This window comes from Triturus cristatus, chromosome 5_2 (assembly GCF_964204655.1).
Source record: "Triturus cristatus chromosome 5_2, aTriCri1.1, whole genome shotgun sequence".
Lineage (NCBI taxonomy): Eukaryota > Metazoa > Chordata > Amphibia > Caudata > Salamandridae > Triturus > Triturus cristatus.
Window position 1 is genome coordinate 414,882,624 of NC_140588.1, and position 27,692 is coordinate 414,910,315.

General features: G+C 48.2%; 1 protein-coding gene across 4 annotated transcripts in view; it reads right to left on the reverse strand.

The window, feature by feature from the left end:
• PPP4R1 (protein phosphatase 4 regulatory subunit 1) overlaps positions 1-27,692 on the reverse strand; it is an 803,115-nt gene that overhangs the window by 324,659 nt on the left and 450,764 nt on the right. For all 4 annotated transcript variants that reach the window (XM_085607334.1, XM_085607333.1, XM_085607331.1 and 1 more), the window contains exon 12: positions 18,199-18,374. In XM_085607334.1, coding sequence (XP_085463460.1) covers positions 18,199-18,374 — 176 coding nt within the window. The remainder of the gene's footprint in view (positions 1-18,198; positions 18,375-27,692) is intronic.

The following is a 27,692-nucleotide window of genomic DNA, read 5'->3' on the forward strand; positions in this document are numbered from 1 at the left end:
ACAACATAGAAGTAACGCACTCCCCTTACTACAAAGTTGCCCTCCTCGTTATCAGTCAGCAAACTCCAAAAGATTTAGGAGTCTTTTTAGGTCCTATGTTATTGAACTTAGAGGTCAACCTTGGATTTCTGTTTCCCACTCCCAGTTATATGGCTTATCAATATAATTGAGGACTCTTGACTCAACTATCAGAAACCTCTTTCCTCAGAAACTATACAAATATGCCTGGGTGTTCTTAGTCCAAGCAAGGATTTGATTTTACATCATGTGTCACTGATACGAAGATTTAAGTTGATCTTCATATCAACAAGTCAACCTACTTCAAGTATGAACTCTTACAAAACATCACGTTCCATCGTACCTCCCGATTTCTACCATCTACTCACACAATACCACAACATAATGACTTCAGGTCTACTCATCACAACTGCAGCCACTTCTACTGTACACTAACTGCAGGTAAACTGATCTGTCGCAGTCCCTTCTCCTATTTCCACCAACAGTGATGATATGCAAGCAATTGTAACCTAGTTCCACTTTCAGCAGAAAATACCGAATGGAGGTGACCCCTGTCATTTTGTGTTTGTAGAAAAGCCCTAAATTATTTGCCACCCTAAAGTTGTAAACAATTCATTCGAAATCAGCTAGGAATGAAAGTACTGCAAGTCTCCTAAACTAAAAAATGTAACAAATAAAAGAACAGTTTTATCTATTTGGATTAATTATTTTTTTCTTCTGCGATGTAATGTGACCCTCTGCTAACTGAAGTCTTGAAATTTTGATCATATTTCTGACTATTAGTCATTACCTTTTTTTGGTGGTGCATCTCATTACTAAAAATAACGGAGCTAACTTACACCTCAAGTCTCAAAATAGATTATGGCTATGAAGAGGAAGAGTAAGGGTTGGTGACATATTTATACTCTCAAAATCAACTATGCCTTTCATTTACTTTTCAAGTGAATAGGAAGTACGCTATCCCTCTCCAAAACCAACAAACACTTGAAAGCGTAAAGAAAAACCTACTTACCTTTTACCACTGTAGGACAGCGTGGCATTCCTGTAGATTTCACACTGTGCAGTCTGTGTTGCTTACGCTTGTACAATGAAACAGTTTTTCTCTAAGTTGTCTTTGGAAGTCTATGATGGGTATAGCCACAATTCCTATAAAGGTAATGAGTAGTCTGTGAAAGCACCGGATTAAGGCAACTTCAGACTGGACCTACCCCCTACACTTATGTGTATGTATTCGGTCGGGTGAAATTCATTTTCCTGCCGCTTCATAGATGAATCTAAGAAAAAGAAGCTGCAGTTTACACAGGTTTTCCATTTGCAGGGTAAATGTGGATGGAGAGTGGACAGGAGAGAAAAGAAACTCTTGGATATTGTCCATCCTTCAGGGGTGATTTTTAAGAGCTCATGCAGACAATACCCCAGGTTGGGCTCTCAGCAGAGTGGTATCACATTCAAACTGATTATGGAGGTGAAATGCAAGCTACAGATTTATCAGGATGCTTGGCAACAGATATACTACCCACATTGAGGAAAAAAGCAGCACGGATTATAGTGTTTTAAAACCATACGGAGACTCTCTAGATTATAAAGCATGTAGGCCCTTGTCAATGCTTAACAGAAAGTTTTGGGCAACATACTGGCAATTAGGCTTAATAAAATGATGGCTCAACTGGTTAATAAAAAACAATGTTGCTACATTTCAGGTAGGATAACTACTCTCAATATCAGATGCTTAGCTTGCGTTATTGGGGGACCCAGGGGCGCAGTTAAAGAGAAGACACTTTTGGCTTTGGACAAAGAAAAATATTCTGATACATTTTCGTGGCAGTACCTATTGGTAGTGTGGAAACCCATTAACTTTGGCTCGTTAATCATAAAAATGATCACACTCCTGTAAACAAAATATTAAGGGAGGGTCAGAATCAATAATGAAATCTTATAATAATTTGGTCTTAGATTTGTGGGAACTGGAGTGAGGAACAAGGTTGCCTTCTGTCTCCGGTGTGATTTGCCCTGCAACTACACAAAAATAGAGATGACTAACTAATAGAAATACATCATTGTGAACACATCTCACTGCTGAACATAAAATGCCTCTTTGTTTACCTACCAAATCCTTCTGAATTGGTTGAGGTGTTGGTACAGATAATAAAACATTATGGATGAAAATCTGGCCTGAACATAAATAAATGTTGCATGACACAATACGGTCCCCACGACCATTTGCATAGGAGGCATTGCTAGAATTAGAGATACCCTTTGCCAATAAGGTTACATGCAGAACAGAGAAGGCGCATTAAAATACTGAAACTACTGCGTAATAGCAACAGGTCAATAGCTTTTGGACACCCTTAAGTTTGTCACTGGCAGGCAGAATAGCAATAGCCAAGATGCTAGTGCTCGCCAGTTTTTTGTATTTGTTTCAATGCAGCATGCATCTAAATCCAAGCTCAATGCTCATTAAACCAACAGTTGCACTTACAGATGTAGACTGGAGCAAGAAATAGAAAGAGTTAATGTGCATGTTCCACAGTGTACATATGAGAAAGTAGGGCTACAGGTCTTAAATGGAGGAATAGCACCTGGCAGCACGGTGGTTTAAGTTTCCTGGAGGCTCGTTCAGAGGAGAACATTATATAGATATAATGCTGTTTGGGGGTTGAGAGTACACAAAAGGCAGATTAAGATAGACCGTTTATGTGGTGAATGTGATGGTAGCAGGTTGGAAGTTATTTAGAATCAGATGGGGTAAGATACTGCCTTTATATCAGTTTCCACTTTGGTTTCTATACGAATTTGCCCAATTACATAAAAATGTGAACACGAAAACATGGAAGTCATGGGGACTCATTACAGAAGACAACTTATGAAACTGGTACCTTGCTAATACTCTAGGGCGCTGTTGCAGATTTTCATTTGGACGCGGGACGGTTTAGAAAATGTTAAAATATATGGAGGACAGCTAGACTTATGTATGAGGCACTTCACATGAACCCCCTTGTGCAATTTACACGTTGTATTTGATAGTCAGAGCAGACCAAGGCAGAAGGATTATCACCAGGCTCTATTCAGCCATCCAACTTATTACATCCAAAAAGTAGCTGTCAGTGCAACTAAAATGAGAGAGACTGACTGTGGGGTCTGTTCACTCACAAGGAGTGTATAGATGCACCAAGCTTAAAGTATTGCAAGATATAGTAATCATGACGCGGAGGATAGAACCTCAGGAAATTTATATTGCTTTTTTAAGGACAGTTGTTCCAAGAACAAAACAAAGAAGGTTTATAACTGCACTTCTGCTTGGCAGGAGACTAATAGCAACACACCTGGATGGCTTTCAGAGTTCTAATGCAAAAGACTGGATAACGGATGTAAAATAATAGGTGCTTGCTGAAGTAAGGATGAACCCATCTAGGACAGATGATAAATTATCAAATGGTTTAGAAATCTTGCATGATCTCCCCAAAAAACCTGTTTATCCACCTAATGAACAAGTTACTTACCTTTGGTAACGATATATCTGTTAGAAACATTAGTTAGTTATAGATTCCTTACCTAAGAATTACCTCCAGGCATCAGACTGGATCCGGAAAGTTTTTTCGTCAGCAGTACATCTGCGCGTCAGAAGGTGGCGTGTCGACTCCACGTCCGTCGTTGTCTCCGGGATGACGTTGCGGTAGCTACTTAAACGCCGCACTCGCGTGCGGACGTCAGTTCTGTACATGACTTTCCGCGCCAGAAACGCAGAGCCATGCAAGACACTGACCACTGGTGCACAAAACTAGAGCGCTGAAAGGACATCCTTAACCCCAGAAATCAGTTTGCAGAATGGGGAAGATGGGTGGGGCAGTAAGGAATCTATAACTAACTAATGTTTCTTACAGATATAGCATTACCGAAGGTAAGTAACTTGTTCATCTGAAAGAAACATGATAGTTATAGATTCCTTACCATAGAATAGATACCCCAGCAATACCAACCCTGGTGGTGGGTCTGCGAACCAAGATCACACCAGAAAGTCCTGAAGAACAGAATGGCCAAAGAAGCTGTCTCTCCAGACTAGACTGTCCAGACAGTAGTGTTTCGTAAATGTGTGCAGTGATGCCCGCGTAGCTGCCGGACAGATGTCATGTAGAGGAACTCCTCTTTTCAAGGCAGTAGCGGCTGCCATCGCACAGGTGGAATGAGCGCGTAGCCCCACTGGAGGCTCCAGACGTTGGAGCCTCTCTTCCTCTTTTGAAGGATGCGGAAAGAAGGTGGGTAAAGTGATGGTCTTCCCGATGTGAAAGGCAGTGACAACATTAGGAAGGAAGGATGGATGGGTTCTGAGAACCACCTTGTCCGGATGAACAGACAGGAAAGGAGGTTTAGAAGAAAGGGCCTGGAGCTCACTCACCCTTCTAGAAGAAGTGATGGCTACCAGGAAAGCAGTCTTAATAGCCAAGAGACGTAAGGGACAGTTATGAAGCGGCTCAAAGGGAGCGCACATTAAATAGGTTAGAACAAGATTAAGTACCACTGAGGCATAACGAAGGGAATTGGAGGAAAGAGATGTGTTAAGCCTTTTAAGAAACGGTTAACTACCGGGGACTTGAAAAGACAAGGCTGATCTGGCAGCCGAAGGAAGGCAGAGATAGCTGAAAGATAGCCCTTGACAGTGCCCAGAACAGAGCCCAACTGGGCTAAAGAGAGAAGGAACAAGTAAACCTCAGAAAGAGGGGCAGAAAGGGGGTCCACAGCCTTTGCTGTGCACCATGCCACAAATGTGTTCCACCGTCAGGCATATACCGTCTTAGTGAAGGGACTCCTGGCTGCCAAGATTACGTCACAGACTTCGGAGGCAGGTCGAAAGAAGTTAACTGCCGCCGCTCAATCTCCACGCAAGGAGGTGGAGACTAGACCAGTTCGGGTGGAGAAGCGTCCCGTGCCGCTGAGACAGAAGATCCTCCTGAAGAGGCAGTCTGATCGGAGGATCGATGGCCGTGTTGAGCAGCTCGGGATATCAGACTCTTCATGCCCAATCCGGAGCCACAAGAATGACTTGGGCCCGGTCGCGCCTGATCATCTTCAGCACTCTGGGCAGAAGTGGTATAGGCGGAAAGGCGTACAACAGACCGCAACTCCACTTGCGACGCAAAGCATCGCCTAGCGAGTGCCGCCTTGGAGATTCCAATACGCAGAATTGCTGACATTGCACGTTCTCTTCAGGGCGAATAGATCTAACCAAGGCTCTCCCCACTGTCGAAAGAGACCTTACACCACCTTCGAGTGAAGATGCCATCTATGATCCATCATACACCTGCGTCTGAGTTCGTCCGCCCTGGTGTTCAGAGAACCTGCCTGGTTGGTGTTGAACCACCAGGGAAATGCCCTGATGTTCCAGCCATGTCCAGATGCGAAGGGCCTCTTGACAGAGGGTCCACGACCCCACCCAGCCTTGTTTGTTGCAGTACCACATGGCAGTGGTGTTGTCCATGAACACCTGCACTACTCTTCCCCAGACAGAGGGAAGGAATGCTTTCAGTGCAAGACAAATCAACCGGAGCTCCAAAAAGTTGATGAGAAGCCCAGACTCCACCGGAGACCAGAGGCCTCTGATCTCCGCCTCTCCCATGTGGCCACCCTATCCCAGAAGGGATGCGTCCGTCACCACAGTGTGGTCTGGTTGGGGAAGGGACAGGATCTGCCATTGACCCAATCCTGGTTCGTGAGCCACCACTGCAGTTGTCGTGCAGTGCCCTCCGAGAATTGGACGCAATCGGACAGATTACCCTGATGCTGCACCCACTGGAACTTCAGGTCCCACTGCAGAGCCCGCATATGCCACCTGGCATGATCGACCAGAAGGATTTAGGAGGCCATGAGGACCAGCAGCCTCCGAGTCATTTTGACTGAAACCCGGGATAGAGGCTGAAAGATCGGAATCATAGCCCAAATATCCCAGACTCGCTGTTCGGGAGGATAGACCCGAAACGGCGTCGTGTTCAGAACCACTCCGATGAAGAGAATCTACTGAGAGGGAACATTGATGCAGAACCCCAGCGAATGCAGGAGGTCGGCCGTAGTCCGGAGGTGGGAGACAATTGCCTGGGGCGAACCTGCCTTCAACAGCCAGTCGTCGAGATAGGGGAAGACTGAAACCCCTGATCTGCGCAGATGAGCTGCGACCACCGCCATCACTTTCGTGAACACCAGAGGGCACTGGTAAGGCTAAAGGGGAGCAAGATAACTGAAAGTGTTCGTGGCCTACCGTGAACCGTAGGTAACGCTGGTGGGCCGGCAGGACGGAAATGTGAAAATAAACATTCTGCAAGTCCAACGCTACCAATCAGTCTTCCAGGTCGAGAGCAGACAAGAACTGAGCAAGCATCAACATCTTAAACTTCTCCTTCCGGAGGAAGCGATTGACGTTCCTGAGGTCCAAGATAGGACGCAGCCCATTGTCCTTCTTGGGGACCAGAAAGTAGAGGGAGTAACAACCACAACCTACTTCTGGGACAGGAACGCACACTATGGCTCCTTTGGCCAAGAGAGCCATAACTTCCTGCTGGTGAAGGGCCAGATGATCCTCCGACATGTGGTGGTATCTGGGTGGCATGGCTGGAGGGGTAGTCTCGAAGGGGAAGGAGTATCCCCTTCGGACTATTTGCAAAACCTACCTGTCCGACGTGATGGTGCGCCATTGGGGGAGGTGATGGCGAATCCTGCCGCCCACTGGCGTTTGATGGGCCTGAAAGGTCAGACTAGGAGGGTTTGGAGGCTGCTGCAGAGGCAGGATTGGTGGACTGGCCCGCCCGCTGGCCCCCTGAACCACGACGGTTGTCCCCACGTCCCCGGCCGCGTGAAGGTTGGGTAACTTGCTGCGGCCTGTGGCTCTGGGCGGGACGTAACGGTGTACCCCTTCCGTAGCCACGAAAGGGGTGAAAAGTAGACTGTGCAGGGCGGGTGGAGAAGCCCAAGGACTTGGCCGCAGCCCGTGTGTCCTTGAAACGCTCTGGAGCATGGTCTGCTTTGCCGCCAAAAAGGCAACGGCCATCAAAGGGCATGTCCATCAAGGTTTATGGACATCCCCTGAAAAGCCAGTGGACCTCATCCAGGCATAGCGACTAAGCGCTATGGACGTTGAAATGGTCCTGCCCAGAGAATTGGTGGTGTCCAGCCCACAACGCATCGTAAACTTCGCTGAATCCCTCCTGGCGGCAACAGCCTGGGAGAGCACTGCTGGTGGAAGAGAACATTTTCTTGCCAAGGTGGCCCAGCTTCTTGGATTACCTTTCCGGTGGAGTGGTAGGGAAGGCGCTCTTGGAAGTGAAGGCTTGGACTACCAAGCTCTCCGGGGTGGGATGTTGGGAGAGGAAAGTGGGGTCGCCCGGAGCCAGGAGGTGGAGTCGGGCAATCATTCTATGCACGGAAGCCCCTGTGTTGGGCCTGGACCATGTGCCCAAAAGGACGTTGGTGAGGGCCTCTTTAAATGGCAGCAGAGGCTACGAAGAGCTCATAGCCGGTTGAAGCACCTACGTCTTGAGGTTAGTCCTGACCTCCACCGTGGGAAGCTCTAGGTTGAGAGCCTCGGCCGCCCTACGCAACACCACTGAGTATGAAGCTACCTCCCCCGTAGCAACAGTAGGAGGAGACAACATGCCAAGGTCAGGGGAGGTGTCCAAACCACTGGCATCCCCCAGTTCCTCTCTCCAGTCCTGTTTACTGTCCAACTGGTCAGTTAAATGATCACCTGACCCCTCCCAGTCCTCCTCCTCATCCTTTGGGTTCCATTGTGGTTGAAAAGGTACCCCAGGAGTGAACAGGGGCACAAAAACCCCACACGGCGCTGGATCCTGTGTTGGTTGCCGCCGGTCCGGCTCCGTGTCCACGTCGGGATGGATGCCGGGGTCAACGACAGCTGGGGGCCGACCATCGTCGAGCGCTGTAGTGGTGCCGTCGGAAGCGGCGCCGGTGGAGGCGTAACGTAACGGGGCAAGAGCCACCAGCAACGAAGACCTAGGCCCGCTAACCGAGTCTGCGGGGCCCGAAGGCACGCCGGCGGGGTCGGTCCACCCAAAGATGGCATGCATCAGCTTGTAGAACGTACAAAGCTGGGCGGGAGCCGCTATGGGTCCCAGAAAGGGAGGGAAACTCTGAAACGACTCTTCGGGCTCCACGCGCAGAGCCGGGGGAGGGGGCACCACACGCGTGCCCCGTCGGATCGGCCAACTGACGAGGAGAAGTCGAAGAGTGATTATGCTTCTTCGACTTCTTATGCTTCGACTTACCCGACCCAGAGTGCGAAGACTTCGACGATTTCGAACCCGAATGATGGTGGCTCCGTTACCGGTCTCTCGACCTCCTCCGCGACTGGGACCTCGAACGGCACGGAACCGACTGCCAGTGTTCAAGCAGCTTTCGGGTCCGCTCCCACAAAGCCTTCGGCGCCATCAACCGGCAGTCGGAGCACGACTATGGGTCGTGGTAGCGCTCCAGGCAAAAAAGACACACACGGTGCGGATCGGTCACTGACATGCATTGACAGGAACCACAAGCCTTGAAACCGGGCATCCCTCGTGCACCTTCGGAGTGGAAGACTCGAAAAAAAAGAAGTTGCCAAAAGTCGAGGAAAAGTTAGTCAAAAAATGACTGAGGTATCGCTCTTCCCGGATCTGCGCTGGCTGGCGTGGAAAAAAGAACTGACGTCAGTGCGCGAGGGCGGCGTATAAGTAGCTGCCATGAACGTCATCCCAACGCGCAGAGGCACTGCTGACAAAAAAACTTTCCGGATCCAGTCTGATGCCTGGGGGTAATTCTAAGGTAAGGAATCTATAACTAATGTGTTTCTTTCAGATGTACTTGCACAGGAAGTAGTGATGTACATCCACCAGAATGGAGGAGCCACTGTGCAGCATAATTTCAGTGACAGGAAGAAATGGGATGGCTATACCATTGAGCAAAGGAGATGGGAAAGGTGTGTGTCAATATGCTTCCTAGCTGCTGCTGGTTAATGACTGATGGCAGGCAATTACAGGCATTACAGCCCACGGCAGCAATCAAGAACGCCTAATTGTAACATGCTATCTTCTAGCTATCAATCTAATGGAACAGCAATAGGCTATCCTCTCCCTGGCATACAACATCAGCGCCTGTCTTCGCTCACTGAGATATCTCATTAACTCTTCTTCTTCTTTTATCTTTATTCGGTGATTAAAAAACACCATAAAAGCACATATATATACACATGGATAAAAAGTCATTAAACATTAATCAAGATCCTTATACAAAGTTAGTGCAAATAGAGATACCGACATACAGGATCATAAAAAAGGAAAATCCAAAGTCTTTCATTCCTCTCCCCTAGTCATCTTTAATTGGACCGCAACCTTAATAAAATTCAAAATACAGCACAATGTTAGTGGATCAGAGGCTTTTTGCAAAAAGACTAATGCGTCCCTGGCACGTTCCTGTTGGGCTTTCTTAAAAATATTTACAAGAAATCTGCGCCTGGGCATAGAGAAATAGGGACAGAGCAAAACAAAATGAAGGGAATCCTGCGGAGACCTGTTGTCGCAGCCGCAGGGTCCCTTCTGCTCAATTGACGTGGTGAAACCTGCTGGTGAAGCCAACATAAAAGGAAGTAAATTCAGTCTAAAACGGCACATAAGAAATCTATCCCGTGCATTATGCACAAGATACAGATAAGGCTCCATACCCTCCACACTCTTTACCAGATTATGAGCCCTCACAGTCTTTTTAACACCTTCAGCCTCAGCCCTACATTGGGTTTTCCGCTCTAGGAAAATTTCCCCTACTTGTTTCTTGTGCTGGGCTGAAATTGATGTGGGGTTCGTGAAGAGGTTTCCCAAGCCTAAATCTTCAAGGGTGTTTCTTACATATTTAAGCCAGGGGATGCGCATACAATGGGTCCTATCTAAGCAGTCCAATAAAATTTCTCTGCTTAGATGCGCATCTGGATTAACCCATATTTTTAACCAGGCCACAATTGGCCTAAGTTTTAACAGGTCATCCAAGTATGGTCTCCCTAGCTCCCTATGAGCTATGATTCCAGCGGTACTTGGTGGTGCCCTCAGGATAGATTTCAGATATTTGTTTTCTTCCTGTTGAATTCTAGTGGTGTTCACAAAGCCCCATACTTCTGCCCCATAGATTACTTTGGAGCATGATACGGAGCCATACAAGTTCATCACCTGTTCCGGGCTCCATCTACCTAGCCTCCTGCCATATCCAGCTATAGCCCCATTAGAGGCAATCATTTTGCTACAACGTTCCACCACTAAGGAGTTAAACTGCAAAGCACCATCAAAGGTTACTCCAAGATAAGAGAACGTTTTGACCTCCTCTAAAGTATGGGTGCCTATTGTATAAGTAAATTTAGAGGAAGGTTTTTTGCCGGCCAGGAGTACATATGATTTGCCCAGGTTGACAGATAGATCCAGTGTACTCATGAACCTAACAAACCAGTCTATCAGGATTTGTAAGCTTCGAGGTGTGCGTGCAAGCAGAACCGCGTCATCTGCGTAAAGCAGAACAGGAATATGCCGCGCCCCGACCCTTGGGGAATCTGCCTTTAACCCCAAGAGAAACTGCTCCAGGTTATTAATATAAAGGGAGAACAAAAAAGGGGCAAGAATGCAACCTTGTCTGACTCCACTCTTACAGGGAAAAGAGTCAGACAATCCTCCCTCCCTATTAAATCGAACCTTGGCCGTGGTGTCGCTGTGTAATTCCCTTAATATGGTAATTAAACCACTCTCAATCCCCATGCTTAACATCATATCCCACAGCTTTCCTCTATTGACGTGATCGAATGCTGCTGCCAGATCCATGAATCCCATATAAATGGGTTCATCACTGGCCAGAGTATATTTGGCAGTCAGCATGTAAAGGTTCAGGCATTGGTCACTGGTGGACCTCCCTGTCCTAAACCCGTATTGAGTGTCCGAGAAGATGTTATTCTCTTCGGACCACTCGGACAGTCTGTTGAGGATTGCCCTACCCAAAAGTTTAGCCAATACGTCAATCAGGGAAATGGGCCTGTAGCACTTGGGGTCATCCCTACTGCCCTTTTTGAAGATTGGCACGATGATCGCTTTAGACCAGGATGGTGGCAGGCCGCAAATGGTTGCAGTATTTATGACCCTGGTCATCAGCGGGGCCCATAGTTCTATATTACTAAGAAACAGGTCAGGGGGAATTCCATCCGGCCCCGGGGCTTTATTTTTAGTCAGACCCTCCATCCCTGCAGTAATCTCCTTAAGAGTGAATACTACCAAGGGAACCTGACTTGTGGTTACGGGTGACTCTACATGGATACCGGGCTCATGGTTATATAGACCCCTAAAGTGTGTGACCCACTGCTCCGGGAGGATGTTAACCCCTATCTCTGGGGAATCATTTTCTTGAAAGGTCGGTTTATTAATGATTCTCCAAAATCCCGCTAGATCCCTTCTTTCGCCTGCCTCTCTTAAGTCTGCCCAAGCTTCTGCCTGCAGGGCAAGTTTCCTCCTTTTGGTCTCTTTTTTATATTTTTCTCTGCACCCCTTGATTTTTTGAGGGTCCCTTGGTTTTAGCTTAAGGGAGCATTTCAACTCCCTCAGTGCCTTAGAGCAGTCTTTATCAAACCACCGGGGATTTACCAGATTACATGTGGGCGCACTGGTCCGGAGTAGGCCATCGACCAGGTTAGCAATCTGGTCAAATGCTTCCAGTACCCTTGGTCCCTGGACTTCTAGGTCTAGACAGTCGTTAATGGCTAGTCGGCCCTTGTCGCCCAAAGTTTTATAAAACTTTACCCCATCTATTTTGGACCATTTCAGTCTCCTACCTTGATCTGTGACCCTCTCCTCAATTGAGCGGTGGACTCTAGTTCCAGCACCCACCCTATACGAGAGCATCAAAACAAGGGGATTGTGGTCACTAAAACTGCTCCAATCTATCCCTACACTGATTATTTTGTTTATCAGGGATCTCGAGGCCAAAATATAATCTATAATAGATGAGCAACCCCTGCCCTTGAAAGTTGGTGGGAGTAAACCATCTGACTGTGGGTCTATCATATTAATGGTGTGCTCTAGGTCGTACTTAAGCCGAAGCAACCTAAGAGCCAACCCAGTAGGCGTATGAGAAAAATGCGGACCCTTCTCCATTGGACATTGTGACCAGTCTGTGTTTACCTTGACCAGTGCCGGACAGAGGTGGCAATTAAAGTCTCCCACTAAAAGCAGCCCGTGCGGCGGCCCCTTATTTTGGAATGTTGTTTCTTGTCCCAGCCTATGGTCTAGTTCAGCTAGTAGCGGGATATGGTTGTTTACTATCTCAATGTTATAGATGTTAAGAACAGAAAATCTTAACCCCTTTCCGAGGAACCGAACTACCTGAATCCCATGTGAGTTCCAATCTGGGGAGGACCAGGAGCCTGGGAGGTTTAAATCTACGTAGATGGACAAACCGCCCATTGCTCTCCCTGATCTGGATTTTCGGGCGGGGACAAAAAAACACTTGTACCCCTGTAGATGGTAATTATTCACCAAGGCCCATGTCTCCTGTACACATATAACTTGAAATTTTCTAATAAAATCAACCCATTCCTTGTTATTAAATTTGCCCGCTATGCCTGCTACATTCCAGGAGATGAATCTCACTCCCTCTCCCCTCAGTCTTGAACCCCCCTGGGGCCTTGATGGTATCTCCTGTAATGACCCTTGTGTAGCCAGCCCATGTCCCCCTCCTATACCTTCTATGGCTGTAGCGTTAGGTTCAGCAAACATGGAATTCCCCACACCACTCGGTAGAGTTTGCTGAGCCTGAGAGTTTTGCTCCTCCACCACCTCTACCAAAACGCCCTTATCCATGTGACCCTGGGGGACATTATCTGTTTGTCAATCCACCCCCTCTAGACCGTTCAGGCAAGTAAACCGGTTATAGGTGTGCAAGGGTTGTTCTGGTCGGCCAAATAATGGCCTAGGGTTGAAGGCCCAGTGTCTCCCCCTCCTGCCAACCCTCTCCCAGTTGTCATGAATTTGGGGCGGCTGCAATGGGACTGGAATAATGGGGGAAAAGAAAGATACACGAAGGGTTTGGATAGTGGATTCTCTGGATCTATTCTTCCCTTGGCATATGTAGGACACCGTTCCTGTGTCCCTAAAACTCACCAATATGCAGTCCCCTATAATAGATTTGTATGTTCTCCCCACCCATGGCACCCTTCTTACCATTATGATTTCGTTATTAAGGTGTGTCGGGAGGGGTCTATTTATGTTTAACCACTTAATTACCCTACTTTTCAGGGCACAAAAATCCTCAGTTTCACCTTCTTCGAGTGAGGGGACACCCGCCATGACTACAGTGAGATCATTAGTCTCTGGGGGTAGGTTAGGTCTGCGTGGTCTCAAGGGAAGCTTCATTAGGGGAGTCGGTGTGGTACTATCTACCGGCTGTGCCGGATGAACAGGGCCTGAAGGAGGAGTAGGCATGTTAGAGTTAAGGGGCTTAGTTGGTGCAGGCTTGGGCCTTAGGGGTTTTTGCGGGGCCGCCGCGTTTGCGGCTTGTAGAGGGACTAAGTTTGCTGCACTATTTACAGGCTGTTGAGGGGCTATTGTGGCGGGGGTAGGTTCTAGATGCCTTCCCTGATGACCAGCCGGGATTTTCAGACTACCTAGTGTGGCCTCCAGAATAGTTAGTCTGATCTCAATCTTTTTTATACTCTCGCTAATCGGTAGTAATAGAGACCTTAGCAAGAATTCCAGGTTTCCAAGCGGGACAACAGAGAGGGGGACATTAGCGGTACTAGTTCCTATGTCTTTTATCAGGGCGGGAGCTAGATCCTCCCGGGCAATAGGTTTGGGGTGTGATTCAGCCGGTAATTTCGCTGCTAATACGGGGGGTTTTGAAGACTTCCCAAAGTCCGAGTTAGAGATCTTAGATTTACTCCTTCCCTGGGCTCCCTTCGATTTCCTCCTACGTTTATTAGGAGGGGGCCCCGGTGCTCCTTGTGTAGTAACTGGCTTGGGTTTAGCTTTCCTAGCCTTAGAGGCTGGGGGGGGGTTGGGAGACTAAATCAATGGTCACCCTTGTAGGGCTTGGACTGGTAGCTGGGACTATACTCATGGCTGCAACTGGTGGAGTGTTTATACAATCCCTCAGCAGGAGTGGGACATCATCTATTAGGGACAACTCCTCCCTGGGCGTAGTGGGTTGTTCTCCAAGGGGGGTGTTTTTCAAGTTATCTATTGAGCGTCTCCGTTCTGCCCTTAACCGGGACAGGTTGCACTCTTTGTCCCCCTCCCCCACCGCCCGGGAGAAATAATTCTCTAGGGTCCTATTTTTAACTCCTCCCGGCTTCAATGGGGTACTCTCCCTTGCCGAGGACGGCATAATGTGAGTGATGGATTATAATCGGCAAGGGGCTGTGACAGAAAATAGGACCAGGGGTCGAATGGACGATCCAAGAGAGTAGGCCCAGCCCGGCCTACTCCGGCCACAGACGGTCCCGCCCTTGTCCCCGGGCTTCTCCCGGGACGCTCCCGCGTGCGCTCCCGCGCAGCGGGAATGACAGGTTGAAAAAAATAGAGACTCTCGTTAGTGGGGGCGGGGCAGGCAGGGAGAGAGGCCCAGATGATTGTAATTAGGGCTGGCGGGGACTCCTGGGAGATGTAGTCCCGGTCCCGCAGCTCGCAGCCCTGCCCACGCGCACTCACACCCACTGCAGGCTCCGCTTTGCAAGGAAACAACTCCAGGGGTCCAAAGGTCCAGGACAGCACACCCCTCGAAGCGGGACCCGCGAAGCGGGTTCCGCGAGGCGCTGCAAGGAAAGCAGCAGTCAGGGCAGCAGTTCTCCACACGCACCAACAGGTCAGCCAGGCGTCCCAAAGTATAACGGAGTCCCAAAGGTTTTAAATTCGTTGGTGGGGGCGGGGCAGGCAGGGAGAGCGGCCCAGATGATTGTAATTAGGGCTAGCGGGGACTCCTGGGAGATGTAGTCCCGGTCCCGCAGCTCGCAGCCCTGCCCACGCGCACTCACACCCACTGCAGGCTCCGCTTTGGCAAGGAAACTCCAGGGGTCCAAAGGTCCAGGACAGCACACCCCTCGAAGCGGGACCCGCGAAGCGGGTTCCGCGAGGCGCTGCAAGGAAAGCAGCAGTCAGGGCAGCAGTTCTCCACACGCACCAACAGGTCAGCCAGGCGTCCCAAAGTATAACGGAGTCCCAAAGGTTTTAAATTCGTTGGTGGGGGCGGGGCAGGCAGGGAGAGCGGCCCAGATGATTGTAATTAGGGCTAGCGGGGACTCCTGGGAGATGTAGTCCCGGTCCCGCAGCTCGCAGCCCTGCCCACGCGCACTCACACCCACTGCAGGCTCCGCTTTGGCAAGGAAACAACTCCAGGGGTCCAAAGGTCCAGGACAGCACACCCCTCGAAGCGGGACCCGCGAAGCGGGTTCCGCGAGGCGCTGCAAGGAAAGCAGCAGTCAGGGCAGCAGTTCTCCACACGCACCAACAGGTCAGCGAGGCGTCCTCATTAACTATCATCTCACTCCTCCAGAGAGGCAGTAGTAAGGAGTTCTGCAAAGTGTAGGATGGGCAGAGCCTTAGGATGCAGACAAGGGTAGTGATCTCCTCCATTACTCCTTAGTGCAGAATATGAGTTACTGCAGAGTTAGCTGGGAAGGAAAAGGGGGAGGGGGAGTGCTTGAAGCTTTCAGCATTGTATTACAAAGTTATGTCCTCAAATTTCTTGAAGCCTGCTTGCAGCAGGCCGTATCAGCCACTTGATGTCTATTCCTTATTATGAGTGATGACCTTCGGTTCCGAATTTTAACTTGCATAGGGTAAAACATTTTCTCAAAAGCTATTTGCTGAAGCCTATAAAACTACGTAAGGGGGGGAGGAGCCAAGATGGCGACCGGGACGGCGGCGTAGACTCCCGGCTCCGTGAACCTCCGCATCCCGCACGGATATCCTGTACTAGATCCTCAATTTGCGCCATGGGATCGTGTTTGTGAAAGAGAGTGGCAACCGATCGTGTGACTCCGGGGTTTCTGGCTACTGTACCGCCTGAGAAATCTGCGGATGAACTTTGCGGCCCGTGCGGCCCCGAAGCCGGGACCTCGAGTGGACGCCTTGGCCGGGTGGCAGTCTAACAACAACGGCCTGTGGTGACTGGGTGGAGTCGGTCCACCGGAGCGGTGCTGCCCCCGGCCTGCATCTCGCCACGGCCGTTCCCGTTGCTAAAGCGTAGCGGACATGCCCGGGGGTGCAGTTCTCGGATTCTTCGGTGTTTGCCCCTGCCTCTGACGGTGAGCTGCCCGGACGCCGCCCCTAGCTCGCCCTGATCCTTGCGGACTGCTCCCGGATTTCCGCGGCTGCGGGTCCTTGGTGGGGACGACTGTTGCCCGAGTCCGCGCACCGGCTGAACTTGTACCTGCCCCCGGACCCCTGTCTCCAGCGACGTAGACCCCGAGGCGCTTGTCCCTGGGCCCCGGCCCCAATCCGAGTCGGGCCTCCCCGGCGGCCATCTTGTTGCGATGCAGCCTACTATCCTGTCCACCGGGTCGCAGCAGGATTGGGAGTGCGTGACTTTTGGGAGTGTGGCAGAGCGACCGCGGGGAGCAGTGCTGGGGTACGGCGACCTCCTTGAGGCCCTTGGTGCCCTTCATTTCTCCTTGGCTCGTGGCATCGGGGTCTTGGGGAGTAAGATCGATGGTGTGGTATCAGCGCTGGAACAATGGCGGCATGCCGGTCCACAGTTACACAGGGACTTCCCACACTGCACACAGGAGGATAATGTCGCAGCCCTCCCCACGATTGGTGCACAGCCGGACACTCGGGACAGTATGCTACCGTATGATCGGCTGACCGAGGGTTTGATCTGTTCCGGACGTAGTGGTTCCGAGTGGAAGGTGGTGGCCTCGTCCCGTGCACGACCTCCGGTGACCCAAGGACATTACCAGCAATATCTGTCTACTTTGGACCTTGTGTGCAGTGCAGCTCCTGGGGCGGCACTGGGGAAGACGTCCCTTCGAGATGCGGACTGTGTTGGTGTTTTGGGACTTCCACCCCACCTGTGTGCGTCGCTTCCCGTTTGTTTTGGGACACCCTTTCACCTTGGAACATCGGACATGGCGCTGGGTCGAGGGGTAGGCATGGGCGGCATCGCCAAGAGTGGTCAGGGATGAGGCTGATCCCTCGGGGTGGTCATCTGGTAGACGGACGGACTCATGGTTGTGTACTCTCAGGACATAGCTGCTAACATATGCGGTACATAATGCTCCCCATTCCCCCCCTTTTGTTATGGTCGATTTGGTGCTACTTATTGTTTGCTGTTGGGAGACCGTAATGTGCGGGAGGGAGAAGCCGGGGGTATGTTCTGAAGGCCCTCCTCCAGTTTATTATATTTTCTCCACCCCCCCGCCTGGTGGGGTTCTTTCTTATTCCTTCTTCCCTGTTTCTTCTATATTTCGGGTCTAGTTCCAGGGCGACAGGCACACTGCTGGGGGGAGGGGCCATACTCATTTGCAGAGGTGCAGGGCGGGGGGTTGGGGGGGGGAAGCTTTTCTCTCTTAGTTTTTATCTCCTTTTCCATGGCCTCCTTTCTCTTCTCCGTTTCTTCTTGTTTCTTCTTTCTGGGATCAGCGTGGTACGTCCTTTTTGCTGTGAACCGTTGCCTCTCCGTGTGTGCCACAGTTTCCGGGGTGTTCTCTGGGCGTTAGGTATGGGGGCCTGCAGGCGCAACTGTTTTTGATAATCCTCCCTATCCAGACTTTCCTGTGTTTGCGCCATTGACTCAATAGATTGCTGTTTCTTGCTAACGTCTATCATGCGGCCTGCCCTTTATCGCTGTTGGGAAATTGTTTGGCACCTGATCCTACTGTTTTTGTTTCATCATAAAATGAAAAACCCTTTTTCTCCTGGTGTCCTGCCTGCGTAGCTCCCCGGCCGGACTATCTTAACATGAAGATTGTGCTTACCGAGGTGCCGCATGTGTTTATATTTGATCTTATTGCTCTAACTGCTTAGCGGCCGGCCCTGGGGGGTTGTAGGCCCATACTTGTCAATGATCGAAATGTCAATAAAGGTTTTTCAAAAAAAAAAAAAAAAAAAAAAAAACTACGTAAGGACTGCATCACTTTGACTGATTTTAAATATCCTGTAAATTAACCCAAAGGCACATTAAAAGTATTACCTCAATTGCATCGCTTATCAAAGGCATAGCATTATCCTGAATCCGTTTACAGGTCAGTCGGTCTTGTCGGATCAAGTTATTGTGGCTGTTGATTTCTTTGTTTACATTTGAAGACAGTTCTTCCTGAGATTCCAGACTGGTGGCCCTGAGTGCAGCTGACAATACATCCACTTGTGCTGCATCAAAATATGAAGCAAGAGGCATTAATATCAATATAAGTGTACAGCAGTGGAATTTACATACTGGTATGTATTTTAACATAAGTCTACAGTTTGAGCCCCCCCAACCTGTCCGCTGCCCACATCCTACATTATTTAATAGTTTTCATTATAAATGTGTTGCACATTTAGACTCTATTCTTTTCAACCAAATATAATACATACTAGATCTACATAATCTGACAAACTTAGTTGGTCACTTCCCTGGTGGTGCTCTCAAATTGACTCAATAGTGATGGACGTATTCATACTTTTCAACAATTTTCAAAACTTGTGTGTCCTATTCGTTCTTTGGAAAATTAATCGAAAATCAATGGGGTTCTGAAAATTGCACAAACTCAAGATCATGATAGAAGAATCAGTCATGTTAATGAATAGGTCTTTGAGTTTACAGTAATTTGCAAAAGATGCAAATTCAAGCTATGACTACAACACTATTTTAATGGAGGTTGTTCTACAGTCAGTCACGTCCGCAGTAATTGTAATCAATTGAGAACCGAGATTTTTAATGTTGCCATAGATGCTAAGTATGTGCAACAGCAACGACATGCCTCTATCCATTCCCAGTTTTAATAGGGTGTCTTTGTACTCCAGCACAGTCAAACCACAGCAGTGGTACTTGTTAAGTTTAAAATATTTTGGCCAATGTAAAGCTCAGACAGAATTAACTAAAATGGCAAAATTAAAAAACTAATAAAGAAGACATTTTAGTTCTACATTTCATCGGTTTGAATTATTTCACTTCAGGGCTACCCAAGTGGGCTTGGAGGACAAATAACCAGTTTGCACACACTGAAAGAGGATTTGATTTTTTTCTATAGAAAATGTTGGAGGCGTGTAGGCAGTACTTCTCCAAATAAGTGTTTTAAACTAACCAGAGAAGACACTGCCAGATGAGCTCTTTTCTCTTACAGTCACTTTATTTTATAGTGAAAGAGAACTGACATATACCCAGATCACTATACGCAAACACAATATGATACAATGTTCCAAAACATGTACTTTGCACAAATATCATTTCCAAGAGCCAACTGTCCCTCCTTGAAGGCAAGTGAGAAACTTGTGAAATACCGTGGTTTAAAGAATAAGTAAGCAAATGTGGGTCCCCAGGTTTGTGAAGCAAAATATCTTTCTGCTATATGTAATCTTTGCTGGGAGACAGTTCAGATGCTCTCGTATACAAATTCTCATCCTTCCTTCAAGAAAAGGTCCTCTTGGAACTTGCACCACGCCAACCTGTGACAGACAGCATCTTAATTACAGACCATCAGCTGACTCAAGACACCATTTAACTACAGTGGAAATATCACCTCGAGGTATGTGTCACTCTATAATTGAAAATAAGTAAACTCCATTGGCCAGGTAGAAAAAGAAACATGTTTTTAAGACACCCCTTTTTACAGATCACCACATCACAATGTGTCAACAAACCAGCTACCACACTTATCACCCACTGACTTTATGCTAGTCCAGGGGTCTCCAACCTTTCCTGTAACAAGAACTACTTTTATTCAATGAAAATCACCCAGAGCCACTAATCATATTAGTGTTGTAATAGTGACACCAGACAAGATGACATCAAATGCAAGATTACTAGCAGTGGTTCGTTCAGTGTATTAAGCAGAGTTCCCAGTCATAATGTAAAAAAGGTTTTGTCAATTTAAAATGCCTCTACATGGGTAATAGATAACTCAATGACATTTGCAGCCAGCTTACTGTATCAGTTATATTTATGCCCAATGCCACAAGATTTATCACAGCTTGAAATATATTTTGGAAATTGACCCATTTTTCTTTAAATGTTGGCTTATGAATTCTTAAAATACACACATTTTCATCTTAAAAAACACAATCTCAATGTTATTATACATGTCTTAATTCAGCCAAGCAAAAGCTTTTAACTTAGTGGGGTGGACTGCACGTAAGACAGCTACTTAGAGGTAACTGGCGAGCCAGCAGCAGCTCACAAGCCACTGGTTGGAGGAGCCTGTGCTAGTCTTTGACCCTGTTCAGTACTCCTTGGCTAGGTTTGTGTTAAAGAAATACCACATACATTGATGGTGGGAACAAAAAAAATGCATGACTAGCTCCTGCAAAGTGACAACAAAGGGTAATTTGTATTTTAATCCCATCATTTTATGATTACCAAGACACTATATCCAGAAAAGAGAAAATATATATATATATTATCTACTGGCGGTCGCCAGTAGATAGTTATAGTTAGGACCACGTTTCCATAGGAAATCCGCAACATTCTATTTTGAAAAACTTTGGCGCCGGTTGACGAATCCTCGCGAATTTTTCAAAATAGGTGGGGCACTACGCTCCGCTCCTACCCTGAAAGTCTCGGGGGGATTCGTCAAGCGGGGGCGGAGATAAAAGGGGGGTCCCAAAACGCGTTTTTCCCATGCATTTTTCCATAGGACCTTTAGACACAGCTACAGCCCGAACGGCTGAACAGAATTACTTGAAATTTGGCAGAGAGGTAGTCCTCAGGTCAAGGAAGTGCCTTTTGTAGGTTTGGTGTAAATCTGTTCAGTAGATTCTGAGAAAATAGCCTTTAAATCAATATATATATCTGTGGCAGCTTACGGTGCGCTTACGGTGCGCTTACCGTGCGCTTACCGTACGCGTACGGTGACGTGCGCGATTCTGATTGGCCCTTAGATCTTAGTAAACATTCGAATCGGTCGAAACCAGGAAGCGGCGGCCGCCATTTTCTCTCTCGCACTCTGACAGGGGGTTGAAAAACAAAGTCCCAAAACATGTAAAGGGGCTGTTTAGACAGCTCCCAAGCACCTAGCCATATCCAGGGAGTCCCCAACGATCCCCCAAGTGAAAAAAGGCAATTTTAATTTTTTCGAAAATTTCGCCGATTACGCTTACCGTACGCGTACGGTAAGAAATAATAAAAAAATATCCACATTCTCCCCACCCCGTGTGCAAAAGGTGCCCGCAGGGCACTTTTTGTGCATAGCTTATTAAAGATAAACCTAACATATATTTTACCTATCACAGCGATGCTCATCATATGTCCTCCATGTGCGCGAAGCGCATCGTGCGTTCATGGCCCATGTAGCGTAACGTGGGCACGCGGTGCGAGAAGCGCACCGCGTGCTCACTGTGCGCGCACGGAACGAACTGCGTTAAGTGGGCGCGCACGCCACAAATGGCGTAAAGTAACTTAGCATTTAAAAAACCGTACAAATTCACTGAAAAAACCATAGGTTTCACACACGTTATAGTTAGGAATTAGCATTTAAAAAACCTTGCAAATTCACTGAAAAAACTATAGTTACTGTAGGCAACTATAACTCACGCGACCGTAATCCTCTGCTGATGACATATGTGCCTTTATGAAAAAAAAATATTTGTAATATATGTATAGCTAAAATTTAATGGAAGAAGACATGGGCAAATAAGTGTCTAAATACAGTATTAGCATCAGCAGAGGATTGCGGTCGCGTGAGTTATAGTTGCCTACAGTAACTATAACGGGGGAATTTCATTGGTTTTTTATCAGTAAAATGTCCAGCTAACTATAACATGTGTGAAACCTATGGTTTTTTCAGTGAATATATATATATATGTACACACACTCACACAGATATATTATATTACTAACCCTGTAAGCATCTGTTATTATCATTGTAGATTCACATGCTCTCCCTAGTTCTGTCAACTGGTGCTGGGCTCTGATATTACAACAGAGGTACTGACTCTGGGCTGGATTGTTTTATGCTCAGCGGGTGAGGTGAAAGTTGTGTAGAGTAAGAGTTCAGTGATGTGCTGAGTACATCGTAAGTTGTTTAAATAAGTAAAATGTGAGAAAAGTAAAACATGTGACAACAGGTCCAGCTTAAGGGGAGAAGGGTAGACACATGAATCTACAGAACTACACATTACGAACAGATACTTCCAGTGTAAGCAACATGTTTTGTTCTTAGCATGTGGGGCTGTGGATATACATGCTCCGCATTAACTGTAAAGTAGTTTCCTCCAAAACCGTGACTAGAGGGCAAATGACGAAGATAAAACAGTTTGGCAAACCATAGCCTGTTGACAAGTTACCTGAAAGCAAATATTCCTGCTTAGTTCCTGCACAGTGCATTGCCGATGAACTGTGGTAACCTGGACTTGAAGCGTCAAATTTTGTGTTTTCTAGGGTGGCGAGGTTGATGGCTGGAGTTCCCGCTGCTGACGTCATCCATTCCCCTACATCTGGTTCTGTATACAATACATGGCTGTCAAGTTGCCTGCCTTTACAAGAACCATTTTGCCATGAACAAGTTTGTAAAAGGCTTTGAGGGCAAGGCGAAAGGCAAGTAGTTTGAGGTAGTTGATATTTCGAAATCTGTCGATATGTGGAAGTGGGTCCAAGAAAGCCCTTCGGAGCAACAAGCTGTTGATGACCCACCATTGCAGACAATGCTGCTTGGCAGATCTCATCATCCCTGATCTTCCCAAAGACCCTCCATTTGTGATCAATGCCTAGCAAGACACTGCTTAAGTAAGCGCATGTGTAATCTGGCTTGCAGAACAATTATGTAGGATGCCATCATACTCAAGAGCTTCATGACAGTTCTTACAGATAGGGGATGAGTGGACTGAAAAAGACAGCAGCTGTTAAAATGCCATCACCCTCTGCTGGATGGGATAAGCTTTCCTTGGGACAGAGTTTAACAATGAGCCCAGGAAGGGGTGGATATGCTGCGGTTCATGACAAGCTGTTGATGACCCACCATTGCAGACAATGCTGCTTGGCAGATCTCATCATCCCTGATCTTCCCAAAGACCCTCCATTTGTGATCAATGCCTAGCAAGACACTGCTTAAGTAAGCGCATGTGTAATCTGGCTTGCAGAACAATTATGTAGGATGCCATCATACTCAAGAGCTTCATGACAGTTCTTACAGATAGGGGATGAGTGGACTGAAAAAGACAGCAGCTGTTAAAATGCCATCACCCTCTGCTGGATGGGATAAGCTTTCCTTGGGACAGAGTTTAACAATGAGCCCAGGAAGGGGTGGATATGCTGCGGTTCATGTTTGGACTTCTTTGCGTTTATGCTGAACATTAAGCTATGAGATGGTCTTACAGCTGTTAGAGTGCTTTTTACTGTCATTGTTGTCTACATACCACTAACCAAAGGCACTGGCGATGGGCAGGTTCAATGGGAATTTTGAATGAGGTGCTGTTCAGGACTATTGCCCTTTGCAAAGCAGCAGGGTGACTTTCTGCAGGCTTGTCATATGAAAAAGATCCAAGCAGGATGAACTGCTTAGCCGTCTCAGATCTAAGAAGGGCCAAAGTGAGTAGTCTTTCTGTGCTATGAGGAAGCACAGCAACTAGACTTCTTTGCCCCTTTGGTGTGGGGGCATGAGCTGAATTGTGCCTTTCTGGAGAAATGCTTGAACCTCTTCCTCAAGGTCAGTGAGGTGGCCTTGGCCGAGAAAGTGGCAACGCTGTGGTATGTCGGGGAATGAAATGAAAGTCCAGGCAGTAGCCCTGCTGAACGACTATCAAAACCCATTGGTCTGAGGCGGAGTTCCTCACAGCGAGGGTGGATATCATTTAGGTGACCCCCAGCAGGTGTTGTGGGCAGGAAGCATAGGCGAGCAAGGGTTTGAGAGCTGAGGCACCGTGTCCGAGCTGCCTTTAGTCCTGCCCTTGTTATTACCTCAATCCCAATTCAATCCCTTGTGTATTCTCTTCCTGCATCAGATTTGTGAAAGGCCTGCTATTGGTACTGGTACGTTTGCGCCTTTCCAGTGGGTGTAGTCTTGGTCACACCCACGAAACGTGCTCTTTGAAGTGACAGACTGTGGTGCACCGATTGACTTTGTAATATCTGTGCTCTTTTTAGGTCTCGCCTGACTCAGCGCTTGCGCTGGTCTGGCGAGACTAAGTAAGGGCCTCATAAAATGCTAACGCCGGCTACAGCTTGCAGTGCATGTGCCCGGGCGCGCGCTTGAGCAGAGGCGCCATATGGCATTCCTCATGCTCTTTAAGCGCATCGCTCGCCGCGCGCTTGATCGCGATCACATTCACGTTGCGCGACGGCCGCGCGCGCACCACTCAAGAGACTACCACTGCCACCCCGTGGCCTTAAATAGCAACGGCATCTCCTGTATTTAAAGGCTTGCAGGTACCGGTTGTGTAATTCAGTGATACTATGCAATAATAAACATTTTACAATAACTATGTGCAGATCGGATTCTTCTCGGAAACCAATCCCTTTGTCAAGCCATGACAACCCCCAATGTGCCAAACAGTTTAATATTACTAAAGTTAAGGTTGTAATGAACTAGTGTGCATATTTACATCTCGTAATTAAATAATGCGTAACAAGACAGCTTCATAAAAGTTCAATACATCAAGCCAGGACAGGAATCCAAGTCTAATAAGGAGTAGTTTCTTACCTGTAACTCCAGTTCTGTAGTAGGGGTATCTCTGTTATAGTCATAATCTATGAATAATCCCCGCCCATGTGCGGGGACCCCGGAGCAATCAAAAAAATATCTCTTAAGCTGTCCCGCATTTGCAAACCTGCAAAGACACTTAAGAGACAGACAAAATAATACAGCCTAATCACAACAAGGCTGCACTGGCCAGCACTTCCTCTGAAGTGAACACAAAAGCCACAATAAAGTTGAAATGTCATTTTTATTCACATTTGACATGTTCCTTTATTATCACACACTCCCTTCACCAAAATCCCTTTAAACAATAGAGAGGAAGGGGTGGACAGACAAGCCCTATAGGCTGTCATTATGTGTCTGCTAAAGGGATACCGTGCCTTTAAGAAGCTCTCCAGAGACCCCCGGTATCCCAGGATGCACAGCCAACACAAGTTACTTTCAGTTCTTTTTGAAGGTGTATAACAACAGGCCTGATACTGCCAGGTTACTCCACCGGGGAGGAGGGAGGGTCGCTTATGACTATAACAGAGATACCCCTACTACAGAACTGGAGTTACAGGTAAGAAACTACTCCTTCTGTAGTAGGGGATCTCTGTGTATAGTCATAATCTATGAATAGAATGGCAAGCCCATCCCAACCAACAAGAAGCGGTGGAGTAAGACCAACCACCAACAAATCACTGTGCAAACAAATTCCTCAGCGAAGCCTGTCCAACCTGCGCATCTGCCCTAGCATCAGAATCCAGGCAGTAATGCTTTGAAAACGTATGGACTGACTTCCAGGTGGCAGCCTTACAAATGTCAGCAATGGGAACATTCCTAAGCAAAGCTGTAGTCGCTGCTTTGCCTCTAGTCGAATGTGCTGTAGGCTTACCCCCTAACGTCTTATTAGCTTTCTGATAACAAAGCTGAATACAGGACACCATCCATCCGGAGAGGGACCGTGTTGAGGTAGCTAGACCAGTCCTTACCGAACCATAATTCACAAACAGTGGATCCGACCAGCGGATGCCTTTTGTCTTATCGAGATAGAAGGTCAACACCCTACGCACAGCAAGTGAACGCAGAGACCTCTCCGCCGGAGAGGAGGGATGCTGAAAAAACGTAGGCAAAGTTATCATTTGATTCACATGGAAATCAGATATCACTTTAGGTAAAAACTTAGGATGAGTACGCATTACCACTTTAGAAGCATGGAATACAGTATACGGCTCTTGACAACCCAGAGCCTGAATCTCTCCTGGCTGATGTAATCGCCACAAGGAAAAACAGCCTTCCAGTACAAATCCTGCAAGGAGGCCTTATGAAAAGGCCCAAAAGGCTCCCTCATTAATCTGGACAACACCACATTCAACTCCCATGGTGGAGAAGGTCGTCTAACAGGGGGGGGGACACCTTACGCAAACCTTCCAAAAAACTGTAACCACAGGCCTTTGAAAAAAATGAGGTTTGGGAAGGGCCCTTTCTATACGCAGTCAAAGCTGCGAGACGAACCCTGATAGACTGAAAATTAAGCCCAGAGTGAGCCAACTGCAGCAGATAAGGCAAAATAACATCTTCTCTACAGGATGTAGGGTCAACGTCCTTTGCCCTGCACCAGAAGCAAAATCTCTTCCACTTATAGGCAGAAGAATTTCTCGTAGACGGTCTCTTTGCCTCTTTCAGTATATCCATACAGTCCCGAGGCAGATTCAAGTGCCCATATTGCACTAACTCAGGAGCCAGGCTGCCAAACTCCAGGACGAGAGATTGGGGGAACCATCTGTCATCCGAACCTCGTGAGAAGGTCCGGCCGACATGGCAGGCGCCTGTGCGGAACAACAGACCGGTGAAGAAGGACGGTGAACCACCAGTGCCTCGAACCCTCCAGAGCCAACAGGATCATCCTGGCTCTGGAGCGCGACAGCTCGGTCAGCACCGCCGATATCAGGGGAAAGGGTGGAAAGGCGTAGAGACAGCCGTTAGACCAGCCGACCCAGAGAGCTTTCCCCAGCGTCCCTGGTCGGAAGTACCTGGACGCGAAGTCGCAGCCTCTGCTGTCTTCTGCCCGAGCGAACAGATCGACATCCGGAGCGCCCCACTCTGCGACGACGTCGATCAGCACGTCGCCGATTAGCACCCACTCGTGATTCTCCTGAACGAGCCTGCTGAGCGCAACGGCTAGGGCATTCTGCACTCCCAGCAAATGGGTAGCCGTGATCGGTAGGTTCCTGGTCACCAGCCAATACCAGATGGCCTGCGCCTCCCGAGACAGCATGCGTGAACGGGAGCACCCCTGCTTGTAGAAGCAATACATGGAAGTAGGATTGTCCGTCTGAACGAGCAGGGAGTCAGCCCTGAAGGAGGGATGGGACGCCTTCAGGGCCAAGGGTACTGCTCTGAGTTTCCCAAAAAATTGATGTGGTAAGTCATCTCAGTCTGCGACCATACCCCCTGTGAAGAGGGCCCGACTGAGGAGATTGTCCCCCGAACACCACCACTGCAGCGACTGAAGAGCATGCAGAGACAGCCGAATCTCGTCGTCACAAGCCCCTCCGATGGAGTGGCCACAAGGGCCTGAGCCTACCGAAGGAGTGACCATCGTTTTTCCGCCGAAGGAGACACGCTTACTGACAGCGTAGAGATGGAGGCCGCCACGTACTATATGCACTGGAACGGCGCCGGGACCGACTTGGACATGGTGACGTGCCACCCCAGCTTGTTCAAGAGAACGCACGTCTGGAGGGAGTGCGCTTGCGCTTCTGAGAAGGAGTGTGCCCTGACCAACCAATCGTCAGAGACGAGACCTGCCCCACCGTCGGGGGGGGGGGGGGGGGGGGTGGGGGGGGGTAATAATACAAGAACTCGAGCCCTA